Consider the following 18,542-nt stretch of genomic DNA (forward strand, 5'->3'; position numbering starts at 1 on the left):
TAAGCGAAAGTAGGTATAAACTAAAGTTCTTTTATATGGAGCATTATTTACACTCTACTCCAACTCAACCCAGGCGTATTACCACTTCGGCGTAAGAGGATTACATTTTGGATCATGTCTAATAAGTTATTGTAGAGGGTTGAAATTCTGGTCACAGTACATTTGATAAAAAAACGTAAAATTACTCGTTTCTTTCTTCTTTTTTTTTGCTGGTAATGATATTCACCTGAAAATATTAAAACGTATTCCATTATACGAAAACGTTTTAAATGTTATAATTTAATTAAATAATATATATATATATATATATATATATATATATATATATATATATCATCAGACATCATATTAGTTTGGGTAGACTTAATAAAACTATAGATCTGTTTTTCTTAGCATAAAATATGTGTAAGGCATTCGGAATATGGTTAGGAAGCATATATTAAATTTTATTAGGAATAACTATATAAGTTCTTCTTCTTCTTCCTCCTCTTCTTCCTCTTCTTTTTCTTCTTTTTATTATTATTATTATTAGTTCATCAATGTAAAATGTTAAGATTAAGAAAATTATTAATATTAGACATGAGTATGTAATTGTGTGGGATAATGAGTATATCATTGGATTTGGATTTTTATAAGATATCTTAACATTCTTTACTGATGCAAAACCTTTAATTTTTGTATTAGATATCAAATATAAACCTCGTGAAAGAGGTTTTTATTTAATTAAAAACCATAGAGATAACAATTAGACTGGTTTATTTTGAATGACACTAATCTTCACAGGATTCATTATTCTAAACTTTTATGTCTTTCTACCTTCTAACAACGTGATCTCTATTTATATGAAGTTCGGCAGATGTGTATATGTATTTATTCATAAGTATATTCGAAAATAATTAAACGATTATTATGAATTAGTAAAATAACTTCTTAAATGTAGACAACGTGGGTTATATTTAGCTTAATTTAAGAGAGAGAGAGAGAGTTTTGACATTTAGATTTCAGTTTTGGAATGTTTTAAACAGTAATAATATGGGTATAATCTCTTCCATTTAAAAAATGGAAATTATTGCCATCTGCATTAAATTTTACCCAAAGTGATTTGAAACCAATTCAACAAGATTCGTTGTATTTTAATTTTTATAAGATCTCTTAAGGCTAGCCCCTAAATTTGAAACATTGTCTTAGAATCAAAATCATTTTTCACCATAAGGATTCTAAACATAAGACATAGTACCATTATATTTTTATTTCATTTTTTTTAAAGAGAGTAAAATGATAAAAAATCGTTCATGTTAGAAAGTAATTGTACTCACTCGGATACGATTAGTCTTCTGGTCTATTGTATAATTGCAAAAATATATTTTTTCTTGATATGTCATAATACTTATAAAAACTATTATAAGAATTAAGAGTAATGATGGAACTATATAAGTTGTCACATTCGTAAGTTTAAATTTAACACAGAAACACGTGTAGTTTTGCATGTATAATTTAAGTAAATAAACCCATTAGAAATTAAACATTACGCAATATTAAAAAAAACATTAAATAGCGTTAAGCTTTAGAAATTAAAAAAACAATATTAAACAATAATAAATATTTACAATATAAAACAACATAAAATAACATTAAACATTAAAAAATGAAGAACATTAAACATTAAGCAATATTAAACAAAATTAAATAGCATTGAATATTAAAAATATTTAACAACATTAAACATTAAATATAATATTAAAACTTTATAATATTAAATAGCACAAGAACAAACTAATTTCAGAATTAATGAAATTAATAACCAAAGTGCTGTTTAATGAAATAATTGACTATAGCTCGAAAATATATTTAGGATGTCAAACAGTATTTAAAGATGTATAATTAAACCACCGTTATAATATTGATCTCGTGCCAGGAATTTTTATTATACTATTGAAATTGTAATGCATAAAAACTCATAAAACGAGGAATAGATTAGTTTATTTTAAATCATTAGGATTAAGAATGTGACTGGATAGAAAATAAGGGTGAATTTCATTGAAATTTAAAACATCGTTAATAGGTTTACACGTAATTAGCTTACAAATATACAATTATTATTAATGCGGATATGTTCGTAATGAGCTGATATATCAGATTTAGAATAGCCATAAGAGTTAAAACTAAAATGAAATCAATTCAGAACTAAGAGTAAAAATGGAAATTATAGACGTATTAGGGAAACTATCGAAGACATAGAATAAATGTTATGTGAAATATTCTTATAAATATTTCATTACAGACAATTGTTTAAAAATGAGTTCTCAAGGTGTATTGACAAACAAATAATAATAATGACTTAAAAATATTCTGTATAATCGTTCTCCGTGGTATGTTTGCTAACAATTTCACCTTCTTCGACGTCATATTTTAATTCGCCATTCCAATGGTCATTCATTGAAAATCAATTCTGCAAATAATACGTTGTGAAGATCAGAGGAAAAGTGTTTGAACTAAACAGAAAGCGTCTTGCTGCTGTATTTTCATGATTTATTAATAAGTCAAACTCACAACATTAAATTTAGCCTAAAAGTATTAATGAGGATGGTGTGCGCATTCATATGTATTTAAAATTATCATATTAAAAGACGAATTACTTTCACAACTAGATGTTACATATAGACAACATGCATCTTGATACAATTTACCGAAAATAATAAACTTAAAAATATTTTATGAATAATTAACATGTCTTTATTTTATGTGATTAAATTTGGACTTTTTTTTGTTTTTTTGTTGCGTGCACGTGAATTGTAAGGATTAAATTATGTGTAGACAGTTGAGAAACTACTTCAATTGGTAAAGAAACAACGGTGGATCGAATTTGGTTCGTATTTAATATATGAAAATGATGTCTTTATTTAAGCAGTCGGTATATTGTCAGACTGACTACAAAATAATGAGAGAAAAGCGTGAGATAAATACGTACGCATACGTATACACATATACATATTCACGTATGCATGCATATACATATATACTCTTCTTAGATAAAAGTATGCCGCATACTCTTTGACTCTATTGTTGTTAAAACAAAGACGTTTAAACAAAAGAAAATGCGATTTCTTCTCTTAATCACAGATATTGAAATAAGAAGGATAGTTAATTCATCTCGGACAAACCTCAACGGTTGTTTCCCACCAGGATATTCTATTTTCAACACTAAATTATCACATCAAAGAGACTGTACGCACCCAACATGACCAATATATGATGATGTACGTATATAAATTCAAAAGCTTAAGTATGTTTTCGTAGTGCCTGCTCGATCGTCTTGTTATTTGAACACTTCTGGTAAGTGTTGTATATTTCGTTTTTCTTCGAACTTTGCATTTGTTGAGATTATCTCATTTTGTCTGGAAATTAATGAAAAGGGTTTCATGATATATATGAAAATATTGTTCTTTTTGACGTTCAAATTCCTGTCAAAAAACGACCTAATATATATATATATATATATATATATATATATATATATATTAATGTTAACTTATTAAATTTATATTTGGATATAGAAACAATGCTGATATTCCTGAGATAATAGGTCCTTATTTTACTGGCAGAGTTAGATAATATAATTAGTTTTCAAATGGGGAAAATTCAGTTTCTAAAATTGAGCAATCTGGATTCTGGCAATGGTAAAACTTGTCTTTCGAAGGATTTTATTTCACTGACTAGGGAAAGTAATTACGATGTTTAGTATCAGCAGTTATACTACACTTTGCTCTTATTGAAATGGTAAAATGTGTCTTATTTCTATACTTTTATGATTTGTATTGTGATGATTAAAGGTGAATATATTTAGTTGATTTATTTTCTCAAGCAGACTGAAACTTGGCGTATAATTGATGAGAAACTTCTCAATATATTTTATTTAATTAATAAGTAAAGTGTAATTTAACGAGTTATGACTAGAATATACATTCCTATTTGGACATAAGCTGTATTTGCATTTCAAGAAGATACTGTGTTCAGATTAATTAAAATAACGGGAGCACCCAAGAATCAAATTATTTCTGCGAGAAGCTAACCAATCGACTACATTTTATTAGCTAATATTTACTTCAAACAAGGAATTTTTAATCTGAAAAGAAAACTGCTGTTGTGAATTAGAAGCCATACTTATAAAGACCTTCAGTTGATAATCGAGGCGTTTATTAAAAATTAAATTTTAATGTCTGCATATCAGCCTTCTTCTCTAATACTTTTCCTTCGGACTTCTAGACTTTGGAATCCACTCCCTGGTTCCTGCTTCACTGACTATACAAAACTTCTGAAATTTAAATATAATATGAACTGACATTTCGCTGGTCAACAACTCACAGCGCCCTGTTATGCATCATCCCACATAGTAATTATTATATGTTATGTGACAATATGACTTGTTTGGCGTGAAAAAGAGTTTTAAAAATATGCAACCAGGAAAGAGGAAGGGGGACTCAAAGACAAAGCAGTTCAAGGAACAAGAATTTGTAGATTTTTACAGTAGAAATATTTTCAGAATTTAGAAAAGTCCTAATAGACAAGTTTCCTTTTTAGACCCTTCTTCAGAAGACACTAGTAATTGGTGCACTAGCAAAGTGGCGTTAACAATAATCCACCCGTATCTGCTATACATTTGTTCCAATTTATATCTGCTTAGGTTAGGCTGAGGAGTTTGAATGTTTAACATTCATGAAGACTGCTATTTCTGAGATTATACCAAATTTAACATACCATATCGCCTATTGCATTGTGAGACTCCTATTATTATCATCAAAGTTGTACTTTGTATTTATAAGAAATGTGTAACCTTTTAAAATATGAGATTTTTAATTCGTCTAAAAAATTAAAAGTATGTTTTACTTAATATTGAAATCAAAAATGGGTAAAATAGAAGTAAAGCGGTCTATTATCTTTCTATCTAATTTGCATGCTTTATGACGGTGTGTGTAAACACGCCGTAAAGGAGTCGGAATTCTTCTTCGCAGACCGAGGACATATAATAGGAAGGGGGTAATCAGAACAGATACTACATATTGCTCTTAATGTTAATGTATTTGTCATTTAAAAATAAATGTAATGTTCTATTATGATTTATGTTATTTACTACTAGCAAGGAGACTCGAAATTGCCCGTGATCGAATAATGATCAATGAATGTTTCACACTACCATATTTTTTTTGTCATCGAAATTGATGATATCAACCATCTTTCAATCAAATCGATTGTTACCTTCTCTAATTGGGAACCCATCGTGGTACACCTGGGAGATGCTACAATACATTGAAGTCTACATTGCACTGTGGAGATCTTACTATTGATTTTATAAAAATTATTTTTTATATATAATGGGTTAAATTAAAGTTTAAGATTAAAAAGTCTGATTATTTCCATTGTAAATTATCGGGACTTATCGAATACATTTCTATACAAAACCTATCTAAGAACACTGCCAGGTACATAAAGTATATTCGTGTGAAATTTCATCAAAATCGACCAGGTAGTTATCGAGTCTACAGGGAACCAACTCTCACACACGCGCAGACACATACACATAGACAACGTTAATTTTTATAATAGTAGGTATTCTTCTGTTTTCCAATTGTCTACATACAATTACATTTTCTCTATAATGCAAAATCTAAATGATAACCTTAAAAAAATCTTAACAAATGCTCCTGTATCGTTCATCTTAACCTTTGCGATGTAAAGATTGTACAGAACACATTAAGCATATGAAACGCGAATATTCAGTAGGAAGCAAGTATGAGACATAATTCAGATGTTGATTGTTAAATGTTCTAACCTTAAATAATCCATAATTGTCAAAACTTTTTAGCATATTAACAATTCCGAAGTGCTTATATATTGATAATAAAATGAAAAAAAAATGTTTCATTGAAATAATTTCTAACTTTTAACATATTTTATTTTAGGTAATCACGGAGGAAAATGGCGGCTATTGCTGTGTTCATTACGTCACTACTTGCAGGTAAATCACTTGTAAATCAATATTTTTCTGCGCCTCTTCGGCATTCTCACACAAGTAACAACAAGCTTCCTCGTTATTTCTTTCCGATCACCATTACAAAATAAGTTAATATTGAAATTTTTGGATGATAATGTTTTCTCTAGAATTTCAGTTACAATCAGTTTCCTGGTGCTTTCCTTTGGAAGTTTTTAGGTTGCCTTCTCTCCTTGATGTTTGTATTATCCTACAATCTTGACAATTACGTTTTTGCTTTATCGTTTCAGTTCTTTGTCCAGAGAGTCAACATTTCATGTTTTCATATTGTCTTTTATTTAGTTTGTTCTGATCACATTGTTTTATGCGGATGAGCATAGCAATTCTGTTTTTCTAGTCAAGTATCCTCTTCGTAGACATAATAATGTATTTTCATGCACCATTTCTTTGTTCATATAAATCATACATCTTTTCCCATTTTTTATGTAAAAGTGAAGACAAATATTTGGATTAATTTGACCGATTCACATTGCAAATACCAAATTGAACTAATGAATAGTAATTCTGCGGTATTTTAAAGGGGAATTCTACTTAAATTTAATCAAATATTTAATTACATATTTTATGAGATTAAGTTTCGTATATGATGAGAGAAACCGATTGTGAACAAGATTTGTAATACAGTGTTATTTCACATAATCCGATTCTGGAATGTGTTTATGATTTTACTAGCGGGGGAGCGTCCAAGTTTTCTCGGTCGTAAAATACGCTTAAATATAATATTTCAATTTGAACAGATTTCCTATATATTGCTATAGTTTCTATATTTCAAAAGGGAAAAAAGTTTGTCGGTGCCTCAGCTAGAATCGAAACCGAAAGCAAAATTATAACATTCAAACTTGATGACGTCATCATTGTATGAACGTGGCACCCATATGAACTGATTAAAAATCAAAACTATAGATAGATGAATGTACAAAATGTATAATGATTTTTTTTCAATTTTGATCTCTTTGTGACCCCTTAAAAACTATTAAAACAGGATAAAGACCCATACAAGAACGGTCATAAAATAGCCAATCATTTGAGGTCCCATGCGCCGCTCTGCGACTTTTAGTTTCGAAAGAAATAAAGTTTGAAAATATGGAAACAGACAAGCAGATAAAGAGACGGGCAGACAAACAGACAGATAAATAGTCTTTATATAAATTAGATAATACCAATATCTTTAAAAAAATTAATTATAATTCTCCAGAACATTAAACACCTGTACAAAGGTATACATAATTTTAAATTATCCGACATTAGAAAAACTGGAAAGACCTCAGTCAGCGGAGTTTCACAAAATGCATATTTTCTCATCAGAGCAAGTAGGTTTCCAAAATACACAATAAATATTGCAGATTATTGAATCAGAAGAAGCTACAAAGATATATATATATTCCATGATATATTTTGGGAAAGCCCCTTTGTTAAACACTGACAACATTCCCTTCTTTGCATTGTGATAGCCTTATAATTCTTTACTATATTCCTGTCTCACACAATGCTTCAAGCAAACCTCACATCATTTATAAATATATATATATATATATATATATATATATATATATATATATATATATATATATATATAATATTCAGAAAGGGTGAGAGAATATGTAATTATTCACATAGACGAACCAACGTCGCAGCCCACAAACCAACAATTTTTAATGTTTTATTTTTCATCCGTTGTGTTTTGAAGTGTGAAATTTGTTCTTGTGGGCTGTCACGAAATAATTATATATATATATATATATATATATATATATATATATATATATATATATATATATATATATTGTGTGTGTGTGTGTAAGTATGCGTGCGTTTGTAATCTAATAGGTAGAAAGAGTTACACACATTTACATATAATTAATTTATATTAGGGGAGGGGGTTGGCTTTGCCCGGTCGGAAGATACGCTTAAATATGATATTTTAATTGTCCAGATGTCGCATATATTATTATGGACAGAAAGACAGACAGCCAGACAGACGTATTGCCTTTTATATATTCGTTTATTTAATTTCTGTAGGCACGGCCAAAACGGAAGGACGGAGTAAGTATTTTTTACAGAGTCCCTTTTGAAAAAGTACTAACAATCAAGCAATTATCCAATCAATATGAAATTTTCATCGATTATTAAGTGAAAAATGTACTTTATAACAGTGCACTTTTTTTCATAATTTATATATATATATATATATATATATATATATATATATATATATATATATATTGCCTAAAAAACACTTTTTTACTAGTGGTTACAAATATGCTTAAAATAATCAGCCGAAACTGAGCAAAATATATTGTATTGTTAGGAGAGTGAGTATTGTAGATAAAACAACAAACTAACAAAACAAAAAAAAACACTGCGCACGTATACGATTTCTTTTAAACTCTGTTCATAAAACATTTCTCTGTTTAGAACATTTATGCAATCCTATGTTTTGTTACTAAAAAATTTATTATTATTATTATTATTATTATTATTATTATTATTATTATTATTATTATTATTATTATTACCTGAGGCACACTGTGGATTCCGTGCAAACAGAGGCACAGCGGATATGATCTTCTCACTCAAACAGATCCAGGAAAAGTGTGCGGGCTTTTCCGGATGTTCGTGCTAGCTTAGATTTTTTTTTTATTTTGGAAATCGCAACTTTATAATATATATAAATCGATAGGACATTAACTTTATAATAATATATACGAAATCTGCAAGGACTAAGACTTAATCGTATTTTATGACCGGGCTTTTCCGGATTTTCGTGCTAGCTTAGATATATACTTTTGCAGTTTTAACAAAAAAGCGACAATAATATCAGAGCGTCTCCATTTACACTGAACATCTACAGAATGCCAACATCAATATATTACATATGAAGTAGTCCCTGTGGAATTTTCACAGGTTCCGCTAGTTATTATTATTATTATTATTATTATTATTATTATTATTATTATTATTATTATTATTATTTATTTTGTTTTATTTATATTCTGTTTTAGTATTCAGCTGTCGGTTGGAAGCGGTCAGTTCAGGTAAATATATTTTTATTTTCAAACAAGTACAAAAATTAATCAAAATCATTAAGATTATAATTGAATTTTAAGAACATATTTTATATAGGATATTATCTGACATATGTAATACGAATGCATTTATCGGAGAATTTAAAAATAAAATTGTATTATTTTATATTTCCCACGCTATGTTTTAATTAAAATAAAACAATATTAGAATCGATATATGTATCAACAATGACATTTAACTTGAACATTACTTTACAAGTAAATATAAATATTATTTAGTTCTAATTAACAAAGCTGACAAAGTGATAACTGAAGTGTAATGTTAAACTTTTTATTAATAGCCTGATTTTCAAACGGTTGGTGCTGCTTTAAGTAAATCATATTTTGCATTTGTTTCAAGGGTTGTAGTTTTCGAGTTTAGATTCTTGTTAAATCTGTACGAAAAATGCATAGGTGTGTGCCTATCTGTTGCGCGAAGGAACGGAATTACAAAACTATTTCTGATTTTAGACAGATTTTCTTACTCGGCCAAAAAGTTACATAAAACATTATGTTAAGGAGTTATATAACATCATTTGTAGAACATGTATATTTTATATCCCACATCTCGAGAACTGAGTTTCCAATTTGTCTAAAGCACGATAAAACTTACGTTCTTACATACGAAATTAGTCACTCGGGTCATTTCTCATATATTAGAGAACAGATCATTACACGATATATATATATATATATATATATATATATATATGTATATATATATATATATATATATATATATATATATATAGTTATAAAATGTATATGGCGATTATGCTACACTGAATATTCCGCATTTCATCCACTCTAGGATTCTTCAGGCTTATGCGTCTAGACGTATAAGCCTGAAGAATCTTAGAGTGGATGAAACGCGGAATATTCAGTGTAGCTTAATCGCCATATACATTTTATAACTATATATATTTTATAACTTACTAACTAGCTCTACCTACGTATTGAGCACTTTTGAAGTAAATACTTAAAGTTTACGCATAAATCTATACTTTCGTTTATTACTTTTATGTGAGTAAATTAAGTATATATATATATATATATATATATATATATATATATATATATAATTTAAAGGAGATTAGAATAATAGTCTAAAGAGCTAAGTGTATTTTAATGTAATAGTAAAATTACTAGTTTAATTAAAATACAGGAAATGCTCGTTGTAATTTAGTATAATATATATATATATATATATATATATATATATATATATATATATATATATATATATATATATATATATATATATACTAGGCGAAATGATAAATTTGTCGCCCAAATAAAAACAACACTACTGCTTATTTTAAAACTTTCACGGAGAAGATCAATTCAGGTAAATTGGTTATGTAGGAGAGCTGTCGGCGAATGGCAGCAATCTGGTTGACTTTGTTGGTGTGTGTGTGGGGGGGGGGTCATGTTAATGATATTCTCGACGTATGAGGTCTGGAGATGAGGGGGCTCAGTGAGAGAAGGGTACAAAGTCGTAGTACTCCTTCTGAAGTCAAGCCAGGGTTTGTTTGGATTTGTGGGTCGGCGCCGAGTCCTGCTGCCACAGCCAGGGTTTGTCAGCGGCCACTTGATTGTACTAGGCGATCAGCACACTCTTTAGCACACCCAGTTGCAATTTGGTGCTGATTTCAAGCCGGCTTCGAAAATGTGACCCGAATTTGAAACCACACCAAAGACCGTAACCGTGGTCGAGAACTTCGGTGAGCTGAGCCCGCAAGCGTTTAACCGTCATAATTTGCATTTTGATGGTGCTGGCAATGGTCCTGTTTTCGTCAGTGAGCATGAATTGAACAGCAGTATATCTCCGATATCGCTCGTTGAACATTGTGTAACTGTAAGACATGATAGAAGGCTCGTATCGCTCTTGGGAAAGTACACAACTTACCAACAAGTTTTCATCCAAAAACCCTTCAATTACTATTCATCCTTTTGAGGAGGTGATAGAATTTGCCTAAATTCTTTCCGACATTACAATAACCGAAAGAGATTTTATCAAGAGATGTAGAAATACTGTAATTATTAGTAAAAATAAACAATGGACCAAAAGGCGCCGAGCAGATGCTTTAGATATGCCCCTTGACTCGGTGTAAATAACTGACGTAGTGGGCCTGTATATTTTGTATAATATCACTAAGAATGTTGGGGGAGACACCATAGGTCGCTACAGGGATGATGGTCTTATAGTAGTAAATAACTCCCATGGCCCAAAATGTGAAACTTTAAACAAAAAAACTATACTTAGAGAATTTTTAAAAAATATTCTTAAGGTCGACATTAACTCTAATCTAAAAGTAGTGCACTTGACGTTACTTTCAATCTGATTAAACAATCCTATGAACCATATAGAAAAGACAATTGTACGTTCACCCTAGCTCCTACCATCTATTAGTAAAAGAATTAGTGACAACTCATCTAAGAAAAATATGCAATGCCCATAAAAAATTTTATAATAAAGCCCTTAAAGATAACGGATATGAAAACACTCAAATAGAGTATACCGCGATATTATCAAATAAAAAATACTCTAACAATAAGAAAGGAAAATCATTTGGTTCACCCTTCCCTATAACCTTATGGTTACAACAAACTTAGGAAAAAAATTATCAATTATTTTCCACTAGAGAACATTCTCCATAAAATTTTTAACAAAAACACCCTCAAACTAAGTTATAGTTGTAGCGATAACCTCGAGAAAATTATCAAAAAACAATAGGAAAACATTAAATAGCAACCAAGAGACAAATATATCTGAACTCAACAACATTAGATCCTGTCATTCTTTAAACAAACCTGAACTCCCATTTGAACGCAAACTACAAACTAACCCAGTAACACTAACTAACCACGCGGGGTCGCAAAAATACCTGGATTAGGACCCAGGCACGGAGCAAACCCTCTCAGTGCTGACGGACCTAGTAGATCTTCCTAGATCATCCGTCTAGGAGAAAGAAAACTCTAAAACTAAATCAAAGGGAAAGGAGGCCTCTTCAGTCTTTGATGACGACCTTCCTAGAGCTGGTGACTCAAACAAATTACCGGTTTGAAAACCTAAACTGCTTAAGGAGTAGATAGGCTGTATCTATCGCCCGGCTTCCATACTTCTTCTTTGCCTAGTAGTCAAGCGCAGAGACGATATCACAGCATAGCGCTTAGAGCGTCTGCTCCATCAACAGTTGTATAATATCGGGTTGTTTGTAGTGTCATGTCGCGCATGGAAAGGGACCCTGCACTCATCCCCGGTGGGCTTTCCTGAGGCCACAATCCTAGTTGAAGAAAGGTCAGCGGATGGGGTACTTGTGTAGCATGTGTGATACTCTGCATAACCTCCTGTTCAGCTCCTCTTTACTTTACTTTACCTACTTGACTTTGAAATTCCATTCCGGATCCCTGCTTCCCCAACTGTACTGACGTGCAGAAGTTCAAGTGTAACATGAACAGACACCTTGCTGCACAAATCCCTACATATTACCCCAGTAGATGTTACCCCTGATAGTAGCCCCCTGCATCAAAGTGGCAATGTGCCTTGTTTGGGGTGAAAATGTAATAAAAAAAATTGTTTAGTCAAATCCGTAGTATACAAATCAATCATCACAACTGGGGAAAATACCCATATAAGTAAATCCTATATTGGCATGGCTGGTAACACTTTCAAAGAAAGGTTCTCCGGTCATAAATGTTCATTTAACAACTCAAAATACAAGTATAGGACCTCACATGCCACATACTATGGGAATTAAAAGGAATAGAATTTAACACCAGTCGTCAAATGGGACATTCTCAGGAAAACAAGCACCTACACATCCTTTAACTCACCATGTTACCTTTGCGTAAGTTAAAAACTATTTATTTCGAGATTTAAAGAAAGATATAATCTCCTTAATAAGAAAAATCAAACCTCTATTAACTGTGGTCACTATATATCCCACCTTCTTAGCCACTTTGATTTCCTTTCATAAGTCGAAACCTTCTTCATTTGGATTGTTAATTTTCATTCTTACACATTTAATAATTTATTATTCTCTCATTATTTTATTATATTACATTTTTATTACCCTCTACCTTACTATCTCTTTGTACTTTCTCCCTCTTAATTCATCTGTTATCTAGTTTTTCTATCTGATTTTTTATCTGTTTATTATTTACTTTCATAACCCTGGCTATTTTCATAGATCTGTTATAATTTTAATTTTATCGTACTTATCTTTAAAATTTTCTATTACCATTGTTACTTTTATTATGAATTTAAAAAATTTTTTGCTATTATTATTTTTCTACTCTAATTTTTACTTGTATCGTCATTATTCATATTGTAAGTAGTAGTAGTAGTAGTCGTAGTAGTAGTAGTATTAATATCAGAATTAGAACTACTATTATTATAAACTTTGTTATTATTATGTTTTTATAAATTTTATTACTATTATTACTATCACCATTATTATTATTATTATTATTATTATTATTATTATTATTATTATTATTATTGGTATTATCGTTATCATTAATATTATCTATATTATTTTCATTATCATCCGGATTATTAATAGTATTAACCTTATTTTAATTAGTTCGGTTATTATTATTGCTTCACAGGGAACTTTCACAGAGGTTATAAAAGATCTCATTAAATACAGCTTGTTGTGGTGATCCCGTGGAAGCTGAGTGACAACAATTCTCCCCAGATTTTCCAGTACTCTCCACCTCTTTCGATAATATTTGCAAATAAATTTGCATTATCGCAACAGCTGCTTGCTAGTATTTGAGTGACAATAAGCCTCCCTAAGGTCCCAGTTCTCTTCGCATTTGTACAATGGAGGTCTGGTCAGTGCTACCTCCTCTGCCTTTCCTCCCCTTGACTTGGCTATTTGGTCTCACTCTTTTTTGATGGGGCAGTAATATGTTAATGGGGGATGGTGCTGGGATTGGAGTACTTATACGTATGCAACTTTAATGTTCTTGGTTCCATGTTGTGCTTAATATTTTTCTCTGTAGCAGTTCATGTGTGTTAGTGTTCACATTCAAGGGGTTTCCTTAATATGTCAGCTGTTTTCATTATTGTTGTTCGTTGTATTTTTCAGGTCATTCCTCGGATTTCAATATCTCCATTCTTTTTTCAAAATGTTTTGGGAATGTTTCTAGTGCCCCGACTATTATGTGTAGTCTTTGGATTTTCTTCGTCTTCCATATCCCTTGCAACTCTCTGGCTAATTCTGTGTATTTATTCTGTTTATCATTTTCTTTGATATTCATCCTGTGGTCAGCTGGAACAGAAAAGTCTATGATTTGGCAGGACTTCTCTTTCTTGTTAATTATTATATCACCTGGTCTTCTTGCTTGGATGGATTTATCAGTTTGTATATCCATTTCCCATAGAAATTTGTGATTCTCGTTTCCAAGTACTGTTACTGCATTTACTGTTTTCTTGTGTTTTATCAATTTTTGCTTTGATATGGTTGGTTCTTATGGAGTTATCTTGTCCTGCGATTATAACGGATTCAGTTTTTCGCTTCCATGTTCAAGTGTTTTCGTTATTCTCATCTTTTGTTATTTTTATTAATCGTCCATATAGTTGTTTTCTTTCCATTTTTCCTTTCTCTTCTTATTCTTTATCTCTCTGTTTTCGGTTTTGCCGATTTTCTTAGTGTCTTTCGCTGCCATGATTATCCTTTCCGTGTTCTGCGTTATGTATTTTTCAAATACTTTTGTGTGTGTGTGTGTGTGTGTGTGTGTGTGTGTGTGTGTGTTATGCACGCAGTTTTCTATATAAATATCCTCCTGACAGCTGACATATTCACGTAGAGTCGGTCAACACCGTCTTTTGGGGTGTAATCCATTGTGCATGGCCATGAGTTTCCTGGTCTTCTGATCGAGATGTCTGTTCGTTTTTGGTCCATCCTATGAACGGTCCTGAGTATCTTTTAAGTGATAATGTCAATGTATTTATGCCTTTTTATTAGTTTTTGCTATATAATTTTGTTTCTAGAAGTTTTCTCGTTCTCTGTTGTTGTTGTTATTATTAGTATCATTATTATTATTATTATTAGTAGTAGTAGTAGTAGTAGTAGTAGTAGAAGTGGTAGTAGTATCATTAGTATTATGATTACCATTACCTTTTTAATTATTATTATGCTTATCACTATCATCATTATTACCATCTTCATCATAATCATCGTATTCTTCTTCTTCTTCTTCTTATTATTATTATTATTATTATTATTATTATTATTAATATTGTTAATATTATCTGTATCACTATCATTCATGTTACCATCAGTTTTATTATTATTGTCATTATTTTCATTTCCATTATTATTATCATCATCATTATTAATAATATCATTATTATTATTTTTTTATTGTAATTATTATTCCTTTTTTTACTATTATCGTTATAAATAGTATCAGTATTATTATTATTATTATTATTATTATTATTATTATTATTATTATTACTATTATTAATGTTATTATTATTATTATTATTATTATTAATAATGGATCTCTGATTTTAATGATGGAAATTTTGATTGAATTTTTAAAAATTTATTGTGAACAAGGCCGATAGCCATTAGTCGGATGTTCTCGTGTAATGAATGAATGCGTGAATGTAGGATTCACATGAAATTCTTAAAGATAAACTAAAATGACGGAAAAATGGGCTTAAATGACTTAAATAAATAAAAAGTAAATGGTTAGAATTACTTTAATGAGCTTAAGGATGAATTGAATGACCTTAAGAATAACTTGAATGCTTAAAAAATAACTGTAATCCTTCAAAAACAACTTGAATTATCTGGAAAATGACTTGGATGACGCTGAGACTGACTTGTTTTAAAGTGGGTGATGATTTTACATTAAATTAATACAGAAAAATGATACCCCCACTTTATATCACAATAAGTACAGCATGTAGTAAGACAGATAATACACTTTGATCTTGGCCAAAAGGCCAAGAAAAAGGGTATTTATTTGCTCCCCCACCGAGCAAATTAGGCAAAAGGCCGATTTGTAATATGAGGAGTGAAGGGGAAATGGGGACCAACTTCCCGGGGGGTAGGGGGCTGGATAGTGACAATTGGTATGAAGGGTTGCCCCTACATTGACCAAGGTCTTATATGTGGGGGCGACCCCACATATGGTCTTTGCTTGCAGTATCTGCCGGAACAGATACTACACTTTGATTTTCATATTTAATTTATTTCGTTTAAAGAAAAAATTACAATTAAAAAAATTCCAATATAAAATTAAAAAATTTAAAAAAGCAAAATCTCCAAAAGACAAAACAAATTTAGGCACTAGGCCCTATAAGATCTGGGGAGGGAAGTGTTGCAGGGTCTTTGTAACTAAAGTAAAAATTGGAGGTTTTGGCGACTTTACTCTTGACTGGCGACATTTACCACAATACCTCATTCACTTTGTGAACTCTAAACTAACTAATGAAAACCCCAGCGTTTTTGCAAAATGGATATATATACAATTTCTGTATGTGTGTGTGCATTTTCTTATTATTAAAATGTGTGTGTGTGTGTGTGTGTGTGAAAAGTTCAATTCATTGGAAAATAAAAAGTTCTTGAATTTGGAAGAAAAACAGTTCGTGTGGGGGAGTGGGAAATCTAGAAAAAATATCCAAAATATAAAATTTCCTAGTGCATTGTTAGTAAGGTCCCTCCCTGAGCTAATCTAAGTAGTTAGATCGTCTACTGTTTTCCGGGCACCGAAAACAAGCAGGGAGATCTCTAATGGGGATTTGGAAGAATTCATAACGGGTGTAGGGAGTAAAATAAATAGATTGTTAAAAACAAATAAAGGGGGAATATATTAGACGGCGACCTTCGAGTAGGGGTTGACCAGGGGGTGATAAAACAGTAGCCTCGCAAGGTTCTCTAGTGCCAAAAAACAAACAATCGGGGGACAGGATCACATTTGTACCACCAGTTAAGGGTCTCTTTACTTTTTATTTGTCTAACCTAGCGGGATGATTACCGTAGGATCCAGTACCGCATGTGCCATGCCTATGGTGGTAACACGAATTCAAACTTGGCGCCTCGTCGGATGCACAAGCTAGCATCATGTACCCACCTCTTGACAAAGGCCACTCGAGGAAACCTCTTCCAATCGCATCTGCTCTTTACTTTAAGCAGATGTTTAAAGTAGACGATCAGATCCTGATCCGGAACAGATATCCTCTCGCGGACTTGCTTGAGGCGTGTGATCCATATGGCCATCCTCGCTATTGATAGTATCGCTAGAAAAACCATTCTTTTCTCTCTAGGCAGCGGCGGAGCAATGTTCTCCACAAAATATGATTCGTCGAGTTCAAGCTAGTGCTTGACATCGATGCGAGCCGTTACCTCGTTGACGTACCCTAGGAGGGTCCTGAGCCTGCTGCAGCGGAAAAAGGCATGGCCGGCTGTTTCTCTCATGTCTTCGTCGCAGCGCATGCAGTAGACCCGGGTTTCTTCATTGTAAAGGTTGAGGTCCTCAAGGAGGGGCAGTGCGTTCCGGACAAGTCGCCAGGCAAGGGAAAATTCCGAATTTGTAAGAAAGTCCCGCCCGGCGCCCAACTCCACTGGGAGCGGACCTCTTCCAACGACATCCCCGTCCGTTTCACTAGCGGTTCCTTTTTGCTACGCCTCACTAGCTCTCGATAAAGCCTGTTCCTAGACTGTTCGAGCACACTAGTCCCCGACAACGCTCTGCGGACCGGCATTCGGCGTAGAATGTTTGTTCCCTCCTCGGTCTCCGCCGTGGTTCGACCGAAGGGTTGGGTGTGAGATTGGAAAACAAGCTTTCAACCGCAGTGACCCATGGAACGTCTACGTACAACGAACAGCTCAGGAAGGCCAACCTCTCTGCGTGCTTGTGACACAGGAGATCGGGAAGTCCTAAGTCTCTCTCGCTCGGATTTCGAACACAGACCTCTCTGCAAACATAATGCTACCCTCGTTCCACAAGAGTGTGTCGAGGTGCTCCTGTAAGCTGATTCGTCGTTTTGCAGGGAGGGGAAGTACAGACAGACGGTAAAGGATAAGCGGAAAGACGTATGCAGCACACGCCTCCGCCCGACCCTTCAAGGACAATTTCCTTCGAACCCAAGTCTTAACAGAGGATTCAACCTTGGCCTCTACATCCGACCAGTTTTTCTTCAGCTGGAGACCCGGTCCGAACCACACACCAAGGATCCGGACCGGGCCGTCGGTCCAACTGAAGATACATGGAATCGAATTTACTCCGATCCAGGCACCCAACCGCAGACCCACCGACTTACTGCGATTACTACGATTGAAGACGGCCCCCGTAATTTCTTCGTATCGAGCGAGCGCCTCGGTGACCACTTGAATGTCCGTGGGGCAAGACACGAACACAGTGACGCGGAAACCCTGGCTCGTGTGCCTCCAGGAAGAGCTATC

General features: G+C 32.3%; 1 protein-coding gene across 1 annotated transcript in view; it reads left to right on the forward strand.

The window, feature by feature from the left end:
- Positions 1–3,268: 3,268 nt before the first annotated feature.
- Positions 3,269–18,542, forward strand: part of LOC145296920 (uncharacterized) — a 29,802-nt gene continuing 14,528 nt past the window's right edge. Inside the window, exons 1-3 of the mRNA XM_080143138.1 lie at positions 3,269–3,333; positions 5,958–6,013; positions 9,049–9,081. Coding sequence (XP_079999264.1) covers positions 5,974–6,013; positions 9,049–9,081 — 73 coding nt within the window. The 5' untranslated portion in view covers positions 3,269–3,333; positions 5,958–5,973. The remainder of the gene's footprint in view (positions 3,334–5,957; positions 6,014–9,048; positions 9,082–18,542) is intronic.

Source organism: Euprymna scolopes, chromosome 1 (assembly GCF_053919585.1).
Source record: "Euprymna scolopes isolate OS-2025 chromosome 1, ASM5391958v1, whole genome shotgun sequence".
NCBI lineage: Eukaryota > Metazoa > Mollusca > Cephalopoda > Sepiida > Sepiolidae > Euprymna > Euprymna scolopes.